The 19,202-nt window shown below is 40.5% G+C and overlaps 3 protein-coding genes across 3 annotated transcripts; all 3 read right to left on the bottom strand.

The window, feature by feature from the left end:
• Positions 1-2,936: 2,936 nt before the first annotated feature.
• LOC121684543 (vomeronasal type-2 receptor 26-like) lies at positions 2,937-3,752 on the bottom strand. Its single transcript, XM_042064604.1, is given in 3 exon segments — positions 2,937-3,390; positions 3,392-3,440; positions 3,443-3,752. Coding segments are annotated over 3 exon segments (813 nt in total).
• Positions 3,753-5,143: 1,391 nt separating this feature from the next.
• LOC121684542 (vomeronasal type-2 receptor 1-like) lies at positions 5,144-6,188 on the bottom strand. The gene is made up of 4 exons (XM_042064603.1): positions 6,071-6,188; positions 5,656-5,935; positions 5,332-5,541; positions 5,144-5,212 (listed from the first exon to the last, which is right to left on the bottom strand). The coding sequence occupies exons 1-4, from the start codon at positions 6,094-6,096 to the stop codon at positions 5,144-5,146; spliced, it is 585 nt and encodes a 194-aa protein (XP_041920537.1). The 5' UTR covers positions 6,097-6,188.
• Positions 6,189-10,509: 4,321 nt separating this feature from the next.
• LOC121684151 (extracellular calcium-sensing receptor-like) lies at positions 10,510-13,682 on the bottom strand. Its single transcript, XM_042064107.1, has 6 exons — positions 13,462-13,682; positions 13,029-13,320; positions 12,091-12,882; positions 11,774-12,001; positions 11,526-11,649; positions 10,510-11,423 (listed from the first exon to the last, which is right to left on the bottom strand). The coding sequence occupies exons 1-6, from the start codon at positions 13,680-13,682 to the stop codon at positions 10,510-10,512; spliced, it is 2,571 nt and encodes an 856-aa protein (XP_041920041.1).
• Positions 13,683-19,202: the final 5,520 nt, after the last annotated feature.

Genomic DNA, 19,202 nt, shown 5'->3' with positions numbered 1-19,202 from the left:
TATACTCCCAGTGATAACACTTTCAATGGTGGTTCTGTAAAAGTTCTTCAGTAGTTGTTGAGGTAGCTTGAAGTACTTGAGGCGTCTGAAGTGGAAAAGATGCTGATGACCCTTTTTCACCAGTGAATTAATGTGCTTGGTCCAAGTCAGGTCTTCAGTAATATGGACTCCAAGATATTTAAAACTCTCTACCCTTTCCACTTGAGAGTCTTTGATCTTATGCTGATCACGCCTGAAATCTATAAACATCTCCTTGGTCATCGTAACATTCAGGAGGAGGTTGTTTTCCTGGCACCAGTTAGATAACCTGTCTACTTCACTCAAGTAAGCCTGCTCATTGTTCTTTGAAATGAGGCCAACTACTGTTGTGTCATCAGCAAACTTTACAATGATGTTGGAATCATGTACTGCTGTACAATCATATGTGTAGAGGGAATACAACAATGGACTTAGAACACATCCCTGTGGCGCTCCTGTATTGAGAGTAAGGGATGAAGAGATGTGACTACCCACCCGCACGGCCTGGGGTCTACCAGTCAGGAAGCTAAAAATCCATTTACACAGAGATGAATTCAGTCCAAGATCTTCCAACTTAGTGAGTAGTAATACAGGTTTGATTGTATTAAATGCTCAGCTAAAATCTATAAACAGCATTCTCGCATAATTCCCTGCCCTGTTATCAAGGTGGGCTAATGCAGTAGATCTATTAGTCCGATATGCAAACTGCAAGGGATCTAGATTTAAGGGCAATGATGAGCAGATGCAATTTTTGACCAACCTCTCAAAGCACTTCATGGCTATAGACATCAGAGCAAATGGACGGTAGTCATTCAGGCCAGCAGTATGTGAGTTCTTTGGAACAGGAACAATTGTTGATCTTTTAAAACATGTTGGTACAGTTGACTGAGCCAAAGAGAGGTTGAATATTTCGGTGAATACAGGAGCAAGCTGATCTGCGCAGGTTTTGAATACTCGTCCAGGAATGCCATCTGGACCTGCCGCTTTCCTGGTGTTCACGCTCCTAAATGCTCTCCGCACGCCACGCTCTGAGAGCGTCATGAACGCAGTCTCCGCTGGGCCTGGCAGGACTGACGCGCATTCAACATGTGCCTGGGTGATGTCCTCCACGTTTTGGTCAAAGCGCGCGTAGAATGTGTTGAGCTCATCTGCCAGCGAGGGGTCAGCGTTCACAATGGTGGAAGTTGGTGATTTGTAGTCCGACATCACCCGTAGCCCTTGCCACATACACCTGGAATCTGACTGTTCAAACAATTTGAATACATACAATGAATACAAAGGGCAAATGAGTTGGCAACTACATAAGATGCAGCATGCCTGGTAATATTTAGTTTCCATGTATTATAGTCATATTTCAAATGTGTGGTGACATGTATGCAGTTAATATTTTTATTTCACACTAAATGGTCTAATTTAAATGTCAGACTTTAATTAGTCTTTAATAACTTTTTCTTGGATTTGATGTGTTATTGTGTGTCTCTGGTGCTTCCACACAATCGTTACAAACTTGGAAAAAAAGCCATCCATGCTGTTTTGAGTGAGCTACGGGTTTCTGAATGTATCCTGCCTTCAGTCTCCAGGGTGAGCTGGTCAAAATCGGCACGGCTTCCTACGTCACAAGCCGAAACATTTCAATATTCCCACCCACCACTCCCTTTTAGGGGAAATATTACGTTATGTGGATATAATGGAAACCTATGGAGCTGCATTGAAGTGGGCAGGGAAAAGAATTTAGAATTCTTTGAACCAACGTGAATTAAAGGCACAAAATAAGGTTGGTGTAAGAGTTATCTGTGTGTTCATGGGATTCATTCTAATTCCATCACTTATGTATTTCCTACAACTAGGAAAGATATGTGAGATAGCTATGTTGTACTGAAGTTCCACAGTTGGATAGCTAGCTAGCAAGCTAACCGTTTTACATGGGAGATTATGGTAAGCGTTAGCTACAAGCTAAATTTGTCCTCTCAACACTGGGGTATTGGAAATGAATTAGGTTCATAGTGTACATAGTTTCGGCATGAGTCAGTTACATATACATATTTCTTCATAACTGTTGTGTAAAGTAAAAGGATTGAATGTCCTGTGAATCAATAACTAGATGTAACGTGTGACTAGTTGTCTTTCCCATTGGAATCAATAGCCACATTTGCATGTACATTTTTATTTCAATCCGATTGAAATGAATCTCATTAATGATTTCAACCAACCTGTTTACATGAACGCTACATAATCTAATTGGCATTGTGTCTGCGTTTACATTTACCATGAGCAAGATCCTTGATGAGAGACGAGAGCTTTGTTTCTTGCACAAGAGACTTTGCTTTTTGCTTGTGACATTTTTTTTTTTCATCATTTAAATTATGGCCATACGTTAAAAAGGACACTACTTTGGATTTCAAATGTCTACTCCTGTGGAAAGGTACCTCAAACATAAATAACAATATGAATTGACTTTATCAGCTTAGCTGCGTAGTGCTAGTTGTTTACTCGTGGCAATGATTGCTAAAGAGAGAAAAGTAATCCTTTTTAGCTTACAGTGCCAGGTGCTTTCTGCTTCCTCTCTGAACTGTAGAATTACAAGCCCACTTCTGTTCACAGAAAAAAAAAAACATTTTCAGTCAGAGCAGTTTTCTGTTGACCTGTGTCTGTGTGTGTGTGTCTGTGTGTCTGTGTGTGTAAGCACAAACAATAGAGTCTAATACAGTCATCATCTTTTTATTTAGTCAACCTGAAGGTCCAGCTACATTGAATTAGTTTGAAATCCCTATGGCCCTATTGACATTCAGTCCCTAGATTATAGTAATATTTATGATCAAAATAAAGGTTTACAATATTGCAGTGAACACCTCTGTTGTGAAGATATAAAGGGAAATTAATTAGAACTGACAGGTATTTGTTTTGAAGTCCTGCAATATTTAATATCGAATATCACTGGATGTTTTTCCAATTACATGTTTTTTAGTGTTCAAGTCTGGTTTTAGTAAAATAATATAGCACTTTGGTAGGAAAATACAAAATAATAAACCAGAACTTGAAGCTAAAATAGCAAATATCTCCACTGCTACTGTAAGTTTTCCAGGAGAGCTGACGTAAGCTGGTATGAAACTGATCCAGACGGCACAGAATATCAACATACTGAAAGTGATACATTTGGCCTCGTTAAAGTTATCAGGAAGTTTGCGAGCTAGGAAGGCCAGTATGAAACACATCACAGCAAGGATTCCTATGTAACCCAAAACCGCCCAGAAACCTACAGCTGACCCAAGCTCACACTCAAGAATAATCTTTTCCTGATAAAGGTTCATGTTTCTGTAAGGAAATGGAGGGGATATAGTTAACCAAAGGGCACAGATCAGCACTTGAATGAGTGTGAAACCGACAACACTGAGTCTCTGTTGCAGAGGCCCAAACCACTTCATGACATTACTGCCTGGAAGAGTGGCTCTGAAGGCCATTAACACCACTATTGTTTTCCCCAGAACACAGGAGATGCAGAGAACAAAGGTGATCCCAAACGCTGTGTGACGCAACATACAGGACCACTCAGAGGGCCGACCAATGAAAGTAAGAGAACAAAGGAAACACAGAGTCAGTGAGAAGAGCAGCAGGAAACTCAGCTCTGAGTTATTGGCTCTAACAATAGGTGTCTCTCTGTGGAAATAAAAAATGATTCCAGTCATCAATGTGAAGAGGGCTCCTAATGAAGCAAACCATGCTAGTAGTATCCCCATCACCTCATGATATGACAAGTATTCTATCTCTTTTGGGATGCAGGCATCTCCTCTCTTGTTGGACCAGTACTCGCCTAAGCACTGCATACAATCAGCAGAATCTGGAGGGGCAAAATAAAAATGACCAGGTTTACTTTCCCTGTTAAAAGAGGTAGTTTGACTAATTATTAATTGTTTGCATAGTATGTATGATACATCCAGTCATATCACTTGGACAGCTGTAAAAAAGCTAAATGGTGTAGTCTTAGAAATCTGAAAAAGAAAAAGACTGGTGAATGGGGTCATTTACAGTATGCATCACCTGTATTATTGCTAATCTTGCCTGGTGGACATGGTACACAGTCGTAGCAGCAGACAGGCCTGCCTTTCTGTACAGCCTTCCTAGTGCCCAGAGGACAGCTCTCACTGCACACAGACACAGGCACCTGGAACAGACACAGATGTGTATGTTTATACATTGAGTCATTCACACTCATCTTTTAACCATATGTAGAATGCCTCCAGCATCCCGGGTAGCAGTGTGACCTGGCCCCGGTTTGGAACAGATCGGCACCAAATCAGGCCCAGATCCCCTCGCTGCTTTCTATTTAATGTTTAAAAGTTGTGTGTTTACCTCTTTGTGCCCTCCGCCCCACTTAATGTTTATGTTAGTCATTCTGAACTGCTGATCTTTAGGCAAGAACCCATCATAACGGCCAATTATGTCAACGTCTGTGGTTCCTTTTCTGATGTTTCTTAAATTTATCAATTCATATCTTGCTGGTGAATCTCCATTGCTATCAAAAAACATTTGCTCACCATCGGGCATGGCAAAATTCACAGATTGCAGGTAATGCAAAACCTTAGAATAGAAATAGAAATGTCATGATAAGGGGGCTTATCACATCTCATATTATTAGTCACAGTAATCTTGCCAAGAATGAATGAAAATACTGCATGTTCCTTTCTAATGAAATAAATAATTATTGCTCACCTGCCATAATTGAATCTGTGTGGGTATAGCACAGGTGCCATTGATAAAGGGCCCTTTTCCAGGCTGACAGGTGTGGATATTGTGTAATGCATGTGCCACAGCATAAACAGCTTTATAAACATTATTGGTAAACCTTAGTTCAGACACATCAGTAAACTGATTTTTGACATTTTTGAGATGCTCAGATCCATTGCACTGTTTTCTGGCATCATTTTCCATTGGTGGATTCAAAGAACAGTCAAAGACAGATTCCCAGAAGTCTCTCAGGAAAAGACTGTTAGGATACTTGGAAGGGTGTAGGCTCTGTAGAAAAGGTCCCAGACCGGGAATCTGTGCATTGCTGACTGTAAATCCAATGGATCCAATGAGAACTGTGTGCCCTTCACTGTCTGTAAGGGAATCATCTGTGAGCCATGCTTCACTGCCAACCCACTGCAGACCAGAAATGTTTTGTCGGTGCAGTTCTGCCACTAACACTTTGATCTCCCTGTGAGACATGAAGGTAACAATCACTTTTGATGTGGAGTTTTGTATGACATCTACTATTCTTAGAAGCTCATGTTTTGGTCCTGTTATTTCAAAAGCCTCATTATACTCAATACACACTCCTTCCTCTTTTGCTGCTTTCATAAAACCAGCCATCCCATTGATGCCATAATCATTTGCATTGCTTATGGCTCCAACCCAGGTCCAGCCAAAGTGTTTGACAAGTTGAGCTAGAGCTCTGCTCTGGTAGTAATCACTGGGAATGGTTCTGAAGAAGGAGGGGAACTCTTTTCTGTTACTCAAGCAAGGGCATGTTGCAAAGTGGCTGATCTGTAAGGTCATCAAACACAGTACTATGAGATTTGTTATCCTCATGAAACTAAGAACAAACATACATCCATCAGTGATTGCAATTATGAAATTAATTTGCCCTGTAAGTCTTACCACTGGTATCTGAAACTGCCCAATTACTCTGGCAAATCCTATTGTTGGTGTTGACCCAGAATGTCCAATTATTGCTTGTATGGCATCTGGTTTAGTACAGTTTTCTGTCCTCTGCTGACCATTTATCAAATTCATGGCTGCCCTTAGTATATCCATGGTGCCACAGTCATCATAAATCTTGTATCCCAAAGAGATCCCAGGCAAAATATCAGGGTTTCTGTTTATTTCTTCTATTGCAAAAATAACAGTATGAGCAAACTTGAATTCTCTGAAATTGAAACTGAAGATTTTTGATTAGTTGCATAATTTTAATCGTCAGGTATAGAGAACCATCCACCACTTATTCAACAATTTAACTTTTTTTTTTTTTTAACAAAAGTAGCAACATACATTTCTAAATTTTTGGTATACCTACTTTTTGCATTGGCGTCTATCTGGCATATTGATGAAAGTGTCCACTATTCGATCTTGCTCAGTGCGGAAGGAAAAAATTCCCCCAATGACAAAGTCTCCATCTTTTTCGTATTCAGGTAGCTCTGCTTGGCCCAATAGGCTGCACTTGGGCTCCTTTGCTTGGATCACAAGACCCAGGAGTATATGCACCAGCAGCCGCATGGCACTGTGCATCTGTCCCCAAATCCAGGCCCTAACTTATATAGTATAGGCTCTGCATCTCAACACCTGCCACCACTAGAGTGCATCACCTATCAGGTGCACAAATGTGAAAGAAGTTGCCCTGGGAATAAGAAAAAAACAACAACTAAACAATCACAGAAATCACACGCTTTTACTCATTGTTGGAATAATCTTATTTTCCAGTGTAGGTAGTGTTAGGAAACCCACAATATATGTGCAGGTACCAATATTAAACAGAATTAATACAGAATTAATGGACAAGGGCGAGAGGCAAAGAACTCCCCGACGTGCAGCAGCCTCAGCCCAAGTCCATTAATTCTGTATAACAGGACACCTCAAAGGCCGTTATTCCACTTATCACCCGGTTGCCACTATAGGCAATAGTCATGCCTTTATAACACGCAAAGGAAACAAGCGGTTCCATTTAAAAAGTAGCCGACTTGTTCAGTTTGTTGTACAACTTTCTTCGGCCCTTTAACAGCGATAGCATGGACAGTTAGTTTTTTTACAGTTGATTCCATTGTTGTGAAGCCTGCTTCCAGGCTCAACCGTCGTCCTACTATGGTTGTTATAGTAACCATTCATAAGCATTGATATGGAATGGTGATTAAACTTTTTTTACCAGATCTACTTCATTTGCCTTCTTTAATGTCATGAACGCAAGTAGCCATATGCTTTGACACCCTTTAACGGGAGCATCAGATAAATTCCCTTCAGTTTTTAGACACTCAAATGATAGCATGTTTAAACTGATTGTCCTGGAGATGTGCACTTTATGAGAATATCAAAATGAATAGGCTGTCTTCACAGCAAACATAATCCGAATGAGTTCGCTAAAATATTGGCAGGGACAATTTTGTCATCCCAAAATATTGGTAGGGACAAGTCCCCATGGTCCCCATGCAAACCTATGCCACTGTGTGGTAGTCAATACTTTTTTGTAGTAATAAAGACTTTTAGAGATGATTTTTTATGTCCCTGTAGCTCGTTTGGTAGCAGAGTAAAGTTTGCTGCTAACAAATTGAATGATACATAGTATAATATAAGACACACCCTTATAAATCAAATAATATATGAAGGGGGGCTGTTTTGTTTTGTATTGTTCTGTTGTCAGCGAGCATTAGCATCCATCGACCTCTATTCATTTTGACAACAGATAACTTTATATATAAAGCGTAGTCGCTTTATATGCCTGTACTATTTACACTGCATGACTGGCTCCATAATCGCATAACTCTGTTTATGGCCCATTGATGATTGATTTTTTTTAAAGCTATGTTATAAAAAAAATGACAAGAAGCTCTTAATGAACATGGGGAGGGGGGGGTGTATGTGCTTCCTGTTTCTGGCCCTATTCATTACATTTAAAGTGTAATTCCAGTGAAAATTGACTCCAGTGTTTTCTGCAATAAAACACATCAAATAAGCCGTGGAGACAGAGCCTGGCTGCTATAGGGGAAGATCACGCGGTAACGGAGTTAAACTTCCACTAGATTTTTTGGTGCCACACAGCAATTAATGAACCAAAATTTAAGAACAATATATCAGTTTGTATGTGCCTACATCTACTTAAATAGTAGCACAAAATGGTCTGGTGAAATTAAATCTTCATATGATTTTAAAGCCAGAAAGTGCTCGTTAAAGAAGTTACAGAAAATTGACATCACTTTCTTACCATAAAAGTCAACATCAACAAACGTGCGGTTCTCAAAATATAAAATTAAAAAAACTCATATAGAAGTGTTTCTTTACTTTTTTCCCATAATATGACCAAAGATTTCGCGGGTGTGACTAATTTTAACATACTTTTAAGACACAAACGTTTCATAAGTCATGGTAACGGAGTTACATGGTAATGGAGTTAAAAATGTTCCTATTGTTAAAATAAGATTTAATTGTGTAAATTGATCGTTGTGCATTTGTTGCACAACGATCATGTATTTGTTGCACAACGACTACACAACACAACACAACATAGATGTACAGGATAGTGGTACAAAATATGACTGGTGCTCAGTCCAGCACATTCTCTCTGTAAAAATTGTAAAAAAAGATCACGACTGGGGGGGTTGGGGGGGCAGGGGGTGTTTGTGGTGTGTTTGGGGTATGTTTGTGTGCTAGGCTAGTTTATAAATTTGGGGAGGGGGGTGAGGGGGATGTGTGTGTTTGTGTGGGAGGTATGGTGTGTGTGTGTAAGGGGGGTGTACCCATGTGTGGGTGGGTGTGTGTGGTGGGGTGTGTGTGGGAGGGCTGTACCTGTGTGTGGTGGGGGGAGGGGGGTATGTGTGTGTTTGTGTGGGAGGTGTGGTGTAATGGTGTATGTGTGCAAGGGGGGGTGGTGGTGGTATACCGTCTGTGGGTGTATGGGTGGGTGTGTGTGTGGGGGGGGGGGTGTAATGGGGTGTGTGTGGGGGGGGGGGGGGGGGGGTATTATCTGTACGTAAATGTGTGTGGGGGGGACTTGTGTATGTGTAGGGGGGTATGGTGTAATGGGTGTGTGTGTGGTTGGGGGGGGGGGGGGGTAATGGGGTGTGCTTGGGGTATGTTTGTGTGCTAGTTTATGAAATGGTGTGTGTTTGTGGGGGTGGGGGGGTATGGCATGTGTGTGTTTGTGTGGGAGGTATGGTGTAAGGGGGGGTATACCCGTCTGTGGGTGTATGGGTGGGGGTCTGTGTGGGGGGTGGGGTGTAATAGGGTGTGTGGGGGGCTATACCTGTTTGTGTGTGTGAGGGGGTTGTATGTGAAATGGTATGTGTGTGAGGGGACTTATGTATGTGTAGGGCGGTATGGTGTAATGTGTGTGTGTGTGGGGTGGGGGGGAGGTAATTGTGTGTGTGTGTGGGGCGGCGCTGCCTGTGATTGTGTGTGTGAGTGAGTGAGTGAGTACTCTGTGAGTGTCAACCTACTGACACTCATCCGGTCTCTCAATACCACCATCTACAAGCTGATGGGTGTACAATCACTAGATGTACACATACAAATTAATTTCTTTCATGGCCCTCGATGGACAGAATTTTATGAAACTTTACATGCCCCCAGAGGCTTTTAGTGTGACCATACACATCAAATTTGGGGCTGTTCAGAACATCTCAGCTGAAGATCTGGAAAGAATTCTGTGACTTTGCTGTAACTCTGTTACCATATCGGTAACGGAGTTGCACATTTTAACCTGAGAATATTTTCCATGAAAAAATTCAAATTAACTATACTAAATCAAGTGTCCTACCATGGCACTTTCTTTTGGAAATTATTTTCACTTTTGAACTTAATGCCTTTGAAGGAGGGGGAAAAAACAGTATTTTATGATAACGGCTGTAATCATGGCTGGATAAGCCTTATAGCACTCTCTGATGGATAGCCAGGTGAACTGAAAGGTAGAAATATTAATACAATACAATTGCTCAAATTCAGCAAATTCTAGTGCAAATCCAAAATATTTAGATTCCGTTTCGAGTGGCACAAAAATCACTCCATGGTCACCTTGCAAAATATTTGTAGTTAAGTATTTGCTTGCTGTATTTGCCAAAGGTGGGAAACAGCAGTTTTTTTATGTCAGATATTGCTCATTAATAAATTGCAACCTGGTAAGCAAATCAAAATAATTCCAGACCCATGCAAAGAGATTTCTGATTTATTCACAGTACAGTTTTGTGCCATAGAAAGAAATCCTCTTGAACTGCGCATACCACTGGCATTCATGTAATATATGAATATGTGCCTCGTACACACAGCATGATCAGTTCTGGGCATAGAGATATGAAAAGGCAATCCTATTTTTTATGTTGTAGTACACAATACATATCCACAGCATGCATGAGAAAGATGTGATGAGGGGCTGTCCAGTGTGTCTGGGCCTGACCTGGAGAGCACCACAGCCTGGAGTGGGGCCTGTGGAGAGCAAAGCTAATGGGTCAGGGCCCTTTGTGGATTCTGTCCTGTCTAATACCACTGTGAGCAAACCAAGTGCCTTGAGATAGTGTTTATTGCTAATGTTAGTGACACTAAATAAATGCGTACTATTACATTTTACTTGGATATAAAGCAAAGCCATGTGTATTTTATTGTTGCCTTTTTACATTTGTGATAAGAAATTATACTTATGTATATAGGAATACAAGACATGATAGAACTCATGAACAAAAGCTAAAATAAATATACTTTTTTTAATAATGAAAAAAGAAGAGAAGATAATGTGAAGAATTGGGACTGAAATGTCGCCTACAGAGATCTTGGTGCTGTCTTCCCCATTAAATGTTTCTTTGTGTTTTGCTCGGGGTTTATTAAAATAATGTAACATTTTGGAGTGAAAATGCAAAGTAGTAATCCAACACTCGATGCCAAAATAGCAAATATCTCAACTGCAACTGTGAACTTTCCAGGAGAGCTGACATAAGCAGGAATAAAAGTGATCCAGACTGCACAGAATATCAGCATACTGAATGTGATAAATTTGGCTTCATTAAAGTTATCAGGTAATTTACGAGCCAGAAAAGCCAGTATGAAACACAAGAGTGCAAGGAGTCCAATATAGCCTAATATGGCCCAGAATCCTACAGCTGAACCCACATCACATTCAAGAATGATTTTGTCTTTGTAAATGTTCATATTCTTGTAAGAAAAGGGAGGGGATATAGTTAACCACAGGACACATATCAGGACTTGTATGAGAGTGAAGCCAAGAACACTGAGTCTCTGTTGCAGAGGCCCAAACCACTTCATGACATTACTGCCTGGAAGAGTGGCTCTGAAGGCCATTAACACCACTATTGTTTTCCCCAAAACACAGGAGATGCAGAGAACAAAGGTGATCCCAAACGCTGTGTGACGCAACATACAGGACCACTCAGAGGGCCGACCGATGAAAGTAAGAGAGCAAAGGAAACACAGAGTCAGTGAGAAGAGCAGTAAAAAGCTCAGCTCAGAGTTGTTGGCTTTGACAATTGGCGTCTCTCTGTGTATGTAGAACACAGCTGCCACCAAAATGGTAATTAATGTTCCGAGCAGAGAAAAAAATACAAGAACAATTCCCATAATTTCAGAGTAAGAAAGGAATTCAATATATTTTAACACACACTGATCCCTATTCTCATTTGACCAGTACTCCCCATCACAAGGTATGCAGTCATTAGAATCTGAAAAAAAATATTTAAAAATATGATGCATGGTTTCCTTATATCAGTGTCATATGTGTGTCAAAATGTATTTTATTTTAGGATTTTCATGATATACTGTACCTGTTTCATTGCTGATCTCTCCCTCTCCACATGGTATACAGTCATAGCAGCAGACAGGCCTGCCTTTCTGTACAGCCTTCCTGGTGCCTGGAGGACAGCTCTCACTGCACACAGACACAGGCACCTTTTTGATATAGAGAGGGACAAAATAACCATGATCAACTGTGGATTTTTTTTTCCCGAAAATCATTATTCATACTTAACTCATACTACTTTTTATAATGTGATCCTATTTTTCTATGCTTTACCTTGGTTTGACCAACAGCCCATATCATGCCCTCTTGGTCCAGAATAAAACGCTGCTCTGAGGGCATTGATGTGTCATAGATTCCCACAGATCTGAACTGCAAAGTTCCATCATCATCCGGCTGCCAGTTGACCACTTCATACCTGGCTGCAGGGTCTCCCTTGGAGTCAAAGAAAATCTGCTCCCCAGTTTTAGAGGTGTAATTAACCTTCTTTAAATATTCAAGCACCTGTTGGATAAATTAATAGTTGAATGCATGTTTAAACGTTGTTTAGTATTATATTCACTGTGCTTTATATTCATATACTTTAAATGTACCTTTTCAGGAACTAAAACATTTCTATGGGTTTTATTGGAGGCTGCTGCATCCATGAGAAGATTATGTAGAGAGTGTGCAATGGCATATACAGCTGTGTAGACTTTATTGGAGATGCGCAGCTCAGATACATCTGTGTACTGATTCTGCAGAGTCTGTAAGCTCTCTGATCCTGTGCACTGCGAGCCTCCAATGGGACTGTTTTCAAATGAGCACTGAAACACTGTCTCCCAAAACTCTCTGAGTAAGAGGTTTTGTGGTGCTTTTGAGGGATGTACATTGATGAGAAACTCCTTCAGGCCTTCCAGCTTTACATTTCCAATTGCAAACCCTACAGCACCCGTTAAGAATCTGTAGGCTTTCGTTTCTGATATGCCTTTGGAAGTGATCCATGATTCACTGCCTACCCATTGCAACCCTGACACGTTATGTTGTGCCAGCTCTTTCAAAAGAGGAATTATGTCCCCAAGTGACATAAATGCCACCACTACTTTGGCAGTGGCTGTTTTCATCACCTCTATGATCCTCAGTAAATCTTCTTTTGGATCCGTTCGGAAATAGGCCTCAGAATATTCCACACAAATGCCAAGTTCCTCTGCAGCCTCCAGGAAGGTGGCTATTCCATTATTCCCATAATCACTCCTACTTCGAACAGTGCCAACCCAAGTCCAGCCAAATAGCTTGACAAGCTCGACCAATGCTCTGCTCTGATAGTAGTCACTAGGAATAGTTCTGAAAAAGGTTGGGAACCTGTTTGTATTACTGAGACAAGCACATGTGGCAAAGTGACTCACCTAGAAATTAAATTAAAGGGAAAAAGGCTGAATAAAAGGCTTTTATGTGGAATACTAGACGGTTGCATATCATGAGAAATATTTTTTTTTCTGACAGCCCTGCTGCTGTTTGTTGAATGTTGTTTTAAAAACATATAATATATTACCACAGGAATGCTGAAGGGTCCCACTGCAGTTAATATGCCAATAGTAGGAGTGGAGCCAGACTCCCCAACAATGGCTTGAACAGCCGGTGGTCGTTGGCATGACTTGTCACTCAGTGTCTCCCCATAGCCATTCATCAAAGCCATAGCTGAACGGATTCCAAGAGTAATCGAGCTGCAAGAGTCATATATTTTATATCCCAGAGTTGTGCCAGGGAGGAGGTTTGTGTTGTTGTTTATCTCCTCTATCGCAAAAATAAGTGTCTGAGCAAACTGAAACTCACGCAGATTCAGTCTGTAACAATATTCATAATATAGAAAGTAATTAAAAAACTGGATGGACACCACCTTGATGGACACAAAATATAAAAGTATAACTATTTATCTATTAATGTATGTTAAGTTCTAAATAGAATAGGTTATCCTCAGTACAAACCTTATACAAGATGTAGGCTCTGGCTCTGATGTAAAAGTATGAGTCTCCACCTGTGGCTCTCTGTGTATTGAAAAAACGCCCCCGATATTGATATCTCCCTCAGATGACAAGAGAGGCCGTGCTGGCTGGCCCAGCAGATTGCAGCTCTGCTGCATCAGTGCATCAGCACACAAGCTCGCAAGGAGTAGAAGCAGAGGTGTCTGTATCATGACTATGGTCATGACTATGATCCACAGAAATGATAAGGTGAGGGGACCTAGTTTATAGTGATCAAGATGTCCCCACAGGGACCGGCAGAATAGATGTACTCACAGAACTCCAGTAATGTCAATACAATTAATGGGTGGGTGGGGGTAGGTGCTAAAAGTGATATGGGGTATGGCCATAGGCTCTTTACTAAAGACTACTGAGTTGGGTAGCAGAGCCTAGGCCCTGATATGTGCCATGCCATTTACATACACCACACTGACACATTTACAGTTTTCTAGTCATTTGTAAATACCATGTCCACTTTTTCAAATATCTACACTCTGCAAACTTATATCTGAGCACATCAGTAAACCTTTGGAAATGCAAAATTATCTATAGCCACCAAAACATTTCATAGTTCACCCAAAAGAGACTCATGCTGCCATAACTACAGCATATGCTGTCTACCCAAAACCAACTTTGTCAGACAATGTGCTATGAATTAGAATACACAAGCAACAAAATGCAAATGATGTAATGTCATATTCTCTCCTTTTTCATTGTTTAGGGTTGCCCTGCAAAAGAAAGGCTATTATCCAACAGTTAGGTCCAGTCAAGTTATTTATTCATTTTTGATTGGACAAGAGGCATTTTATGAGTCATCACGCATTGCAATGTCCTAGCACATTGCTGCTCAAGACTTTTTACTGCTAGTAATCACTCCGTGAATGATACATTCAGCATTCTGCAAGGATATCGCCAAGGCCGAATTACAGCCGTGGTGATATCCTTGCACATCCTCACAAACTACGGCTCGCCACCTCATTTTGGGTGGCCCTCCAAAACATGTCTGCGGTATATAGCATCGGGCCCGCACAGGAATATGACACCGTCAAACTATAACCTCTGTAATTTCCCCCATTCATTCTCTATGGCGAGTCTTAACTGTACACCTGTAATACTTTTTTTGACCACTGGTGGTTGCTTGGCGCTGTTTCGAGTTTGCCATTGAAAGCTTAGTGAAACGTAGGCCTAGCCTGACGAGCCAGACCCACATCAAGATGTAGGGTCTAGGGACTCACCATTCGCAGTGCTCAGTCCGAGGGGCGGGATAAACGGTTGTCTTTCAAATTCCCTCTGCACGCAATAGGATAGCGCTACAACTCATGAGTCCCATGCGTTTTCCCACCAGCGGAGCTAGTTGGCTAGTTCAAACTTTTGCCAACTTAAAAAAAGCTTAACACCACTGTCACGCTGTTCGCAACAGCAACATCCATTTTCTTTGTTTTCAAGTAGCAGGCTAATTCACGCCGAACTGTCGCAACTCTGCCATCATTATGTTAAGCCAGCCCACAGACTCTATACACGATGTGATTGGCCTGATCGAAGTTTAATTTTTCGGAAAGTTGCTAGACTACCGCTAGGGTGCGCCTAGATTTCTAGGCTAACATAGGCCTATCTGCAAACAATGTATTCTAAAGTATTCTAAAAGTTTATCAATTAATTGTTAATAGGCCTAACTTCTATTCAAGTCATATTTCTGGGACTTTCTGGGATAATTATTTTTAACTTTTATTCACTCGTTCAGATGTACAAAGACGAGTTCACACAGTTCTCACCAGGTGAGTGAAAGTTAGAATGTTTTTAGAATGTTCAGATGTTTTTTCCAGCACTTCATAAAATAGTTTGAGAACTTTAAATTATTTGTTTTTGGATATTGCTTGTTCACAACTTGAGTTCAGAGTTCACAAATTTTGAATAAAATATACTTTTAGGAATGCTAAAGTATTTTTTATTAGTATTAATTAATTTGAGCTATTTCCATGCTGAATTACATTTTATATTAATTAACATATTTCATGTGACATATTCTAGGTTCTATAGCTTTGTTTACATCCACCTGGTAGGCAAGGGACAAGTTAAACCCATTGAACATCGTTGTCTGCAGCTGCCTCTCAGTAGGCTACATCTCTGTATTTCAGCAATGTCAACATTTCCGGCATCAATAAAGGTGATGATGAAACATTATCCCATTGTTCAATATTTGATAGCCTGTCACAGGAACGTTATTTCGCTAAAATCGCCCTGATTTGGTGCATTGATCTGTATCGATAACATTATGGGAGAACCTGCATGTAGCCTAATGTTAGCCTAACTTTTTTTCTCTGTTCAAAAACTCGGTTTACACGAAGACGAGACTTTCTTAGAAGCTGTGAAATTTGGCCAGAAAGGAACATGTCTTCCCTCTGAAAGTTGACACAAAATCAAACAACATTTGATCATTTAACTTCAACTGAACAGTGACAGGTTTTGGTAGGCAGTAGACTCGGCAGACTTAAAGCCTGTGTTGCAGGTTAACCACCACTGTTGATTAATGGGTACATAAAGCACTTTATATGTATATCATTTTTAAAAATGTCTCCAAATGGTGTTAAATGCCAGTTTTTGTTGTTTTTAGTATTAGCGGGGTTTTTTTACGCAATTCGGTGATGACGTCACGTTGGGGGCTACATGATCTGCACTTCATTCATTTCAATGCATTCCAATGGACATCGCGGAACACTTTCAACATAAAGTTTGTATATTTACACTTCGAATTTCGTCACAGCATTTATATCACAGCTACCCTATGATCTACCAATGGTAATAACGTTGCCTGATATCAATTTAGTATTTTTTTCTGAATTTCGGGTTTTTGGAGGGTATGTTTTACATTCATTCCTATGGGAAACGGATCGGGGTTACACTTTCAACATAAAGTTTGTATATTTACACTTCAAATTTCGTTACAGCATTTATATGACAACTACCTTACAGTATATGTCTAACAAAGATAACAATGTCTTCCGATTTTAGAGCAATTTTTTGAATTTGAGAAGTCTCGTTATGAGGCTACATAATGCGCCTATTCAGTTCAATGCATTATGCTTATAACGTTACGACACTTTTTTTGTTTAGCCTAAGTTACTGTCAGTGAACAGCGCCGAGTGAAAGTCAACATTTTCTTTATATCTAGTGATGGTGATCATGTCGTTAGTTCAGATAAGTATGCTACCGGGTAAACTTAGTCAGAAGATCAGAATATAAAGCATCATGATAGCTATGGGCTAACTTTCCAGTCCCACCTGTGAGCCACCTCTGTTGTTGCAAACTTAGCCGCCGCCGATTAGGCTGGTCGTGTCTCCAGCATGAATATTTTCGATAACTACTCCTTGTGATTGATTGTCATTGACATCGTCAGGGTACCAAAGAGGGAGATAATAAGGGCAAGTCGCAGTTTGGCAGGTACTTGTGTGGGCTGTCCCGTCCCAATGGAAACTGTGGTGGAGAGCTGCTGTAATGCTAGGGAAGCGAGTGCGTTTTGGCCGCTGGTCGACATGATCTATCTAGCTATCTATCTGTCTATATATCTATATAGGCTATCTATATCTGTTTATCTATAATCTGCACTATCTACTGCTGAACACTCCCTAGCTCGTCTCTCTTTACTCCTCCCTCGTTACTCTCAAGGGTCTCAAGGTGGGCTATGGCTTTGGTCTGTAGCCTCCCTAAGGTGACGTAATGCAATGCATTGTGGGGGAAAGGAGAATCACTTCAAACCGCTGTGAAATAGTACCTGCTTTTTTGTATTATATTCCGTTTTGTGATACCCAACAACATCAAATACAATGGATAACAGTTTAAATGTGTATTACCAACAAGCAAATTGTGCAAATTCGTTGGAAAATAAACCCTGCAACAAGGCCTTTAAAAACGGTAGCCTACAGTTATAGCCAGCGTCAGTCAGCATCATGTAACATTAATGGCGTTAAAGTCATGAATCCTGTAACGTATTATAACATATAACAGCGATGGCTTATTCAAAGACGATCTGCATGGATATATAACCACCCAGAAAAACTCAGAATGGGATAAAGTTAATTAATTGTATGAAACTTTTTATTAGTTATCCATTGCAGCATCGGCTAGGCTGTTATGCTAGCTCAGCCTTTAAATATGCTGTTATTTTGGTCATGTGGACTTGATTAAACGGGTAAAGATAATTCATAAACTGCTTATTTCTGACTGAAGCAGTAGCCTAGGTTCAACAGTGGTGTTTGAGGTTGCTGTGTTAAGTTGTTGTGTGTGATCGCTAACAATTCATAGGATCAAATCAGTTTATTTTGACGTATGGGAGTTAGCCTAACTGACCTGTAGGCTATAGCACATGAGCCTATTCTGTTTTCATTTATTAGCATTTGTTGTGATTATATAATGAAATGACACTCATGATAACTTGAAATAGAAGGACAGAAGATAGGTGATTGATGTCCGAAGCACGAATTTCACGAGACAAATTAGAACAAACTGTTCCGGTAAAAATATTCTTGCCATGTTTAAAATGCTGCACTTTTTCCCTTCATAGCCTATCTCTGGCAATTCATTTTTGGATGACTGTAGATAGTTGTATGCCTACGGGCCCTATCATGACATTCTAAAGTGCATCGTCACTCGTCAAAAGTCTATTCAAATTTAGTAGGATGTCCAGTTCACATTGGGAGGGGTTTCATTATCAAAAGTGGAGCGCATGGCGTAACAAGGTGTTCCTAGGTCTTTTAATCAGTCATATGGGTGTGTTTGGGGCGTAACATCATTTTAAACCAATGAGAATGACATCTGTCATTGCCTTTAACGGCGCAACGCGCGATATGTCAAATAAATGCATCGGTATTTTGGCATTCAACGGCGCATTTGAAGGAGGCTGCTTGCGAGACCGTATGGAATAGTCATTCTTAAACCATGCTTTACTAAAACCTAGCATAGCCTTCACGCATTTGCACTCGTCTATTATTTGAACTCATTGGCAAAGTGAAACTAACTTCACCAATGTGTCAGTCAACGAAGACAGCAGAGGTGGAAAAAGTATGAAAATATTGTACTCAAGTAAAAGTACCAATACCTTGATGAAATATTACTCAAGTACAAGTTAAAATACCGATCTGAAAATGTACTTATGTAAAAGTAAAAAGTAGTTCATTTAAAATGTACTTTAAGTAAAAGTTACTTAGTTACTTTTTTTTTTTTGGAGGGGGGTGGGGGGGGGTACCAGAACAACCAGTTTTACCAGAGAATTTCTAATGAGGAGATACAGCACTCAAAAAATCCTCCATAGTAATGCATGGGGTTGTCTACAAATATCACAACCCTTCCGCGGCAAAACGTCGACATGTGAATACATTGAGCCAATCATGTGGTGTGTTGTAAAATACACTGAGCCAATCATGTGGTGTGCTGTGAAGACATCGTGCCAATCATCTGTTGTGATCTCGCTGCTGGAGCAAGATTGGTGTCGTGAAGCCTTACGCACACGTATTTCTGCCGAAATAGATGCACGATAAGTGCCCAAAAAGTGTTGCAATATGGCCGCCGAGTGGAAGTAGTTGCCTGAAAAGGACTTTGGTCCTAGCTCGAGTTGCTGCAGCCAGCAGCTAAGGCAGCCAATAAGTCTTGAACGTGCCTACTGAAATTTCTTCAATACTTTGTGGAAAAGCCTCTGTTTGTAAAGACAGCTT

This window comes from Alosa sapidissima, chromosome 15, assembly GCF_018492685.1.
Source record: "Alosa sapidissima isolate fAloSap1 chromosome 15, fAloSap1.pri, whole genome shotgun sequence".
Lineage (NCBI taxonomy): Eukaryota > Metazoa > Chordata > Actinopteri > Clupeiformes > Clupeidae > Alosa > Alosa sapidissima.
The sequence above is the reverse complement of the archived record's forward strand: the minus strand, read 5'-3'. Positions and strand labels throughout refer to the sequence as shown.

Bases quoted from the DNA above. Each gene is read 5' to 3' on its own strand.
- LOC121684542 (XM_042064603.1), bottom strand. From the start codon at position 6,096: ATGCCAGATAGACGCCAATGCAAAAA. The intron at 5,936-6,070 runs GTAGGTATACCA...AAAAATCTTCAG, and splicing joins GATAGACGCCAATGCAAAAA to TTTCAATTTCAGAGAATTCA. The intron at 5,213-5,331 runs GTGTGTATTGAG...CATGTCTCACAG, and splicing joins AAGCAGCAAAAGAGGAAGGA to GGAGATCAAAGTGTTAGTGG.
- LOC121684151 (XM_042064107.1), bottom strand. From the start codon at position 13,682: ATGACCATAGTCATGATACAGACACCTCTGCTTCTACTCCTTGCGAGC. The intron at 12,002-12,090 runs GTACATTTAAAG...TTTATCCAACAG, and splicing joins ATGTTTTAGTTCCTGAAAAG to GTGCTTGAATATTTAAAGAA. The intron at 11,424-11,525 runs GTACAGTATATC...ATTTTTTTTCAG, and splicing joins AGAGATCAGCAATGAAACAG to ATTCTAATGACTGCATACCT.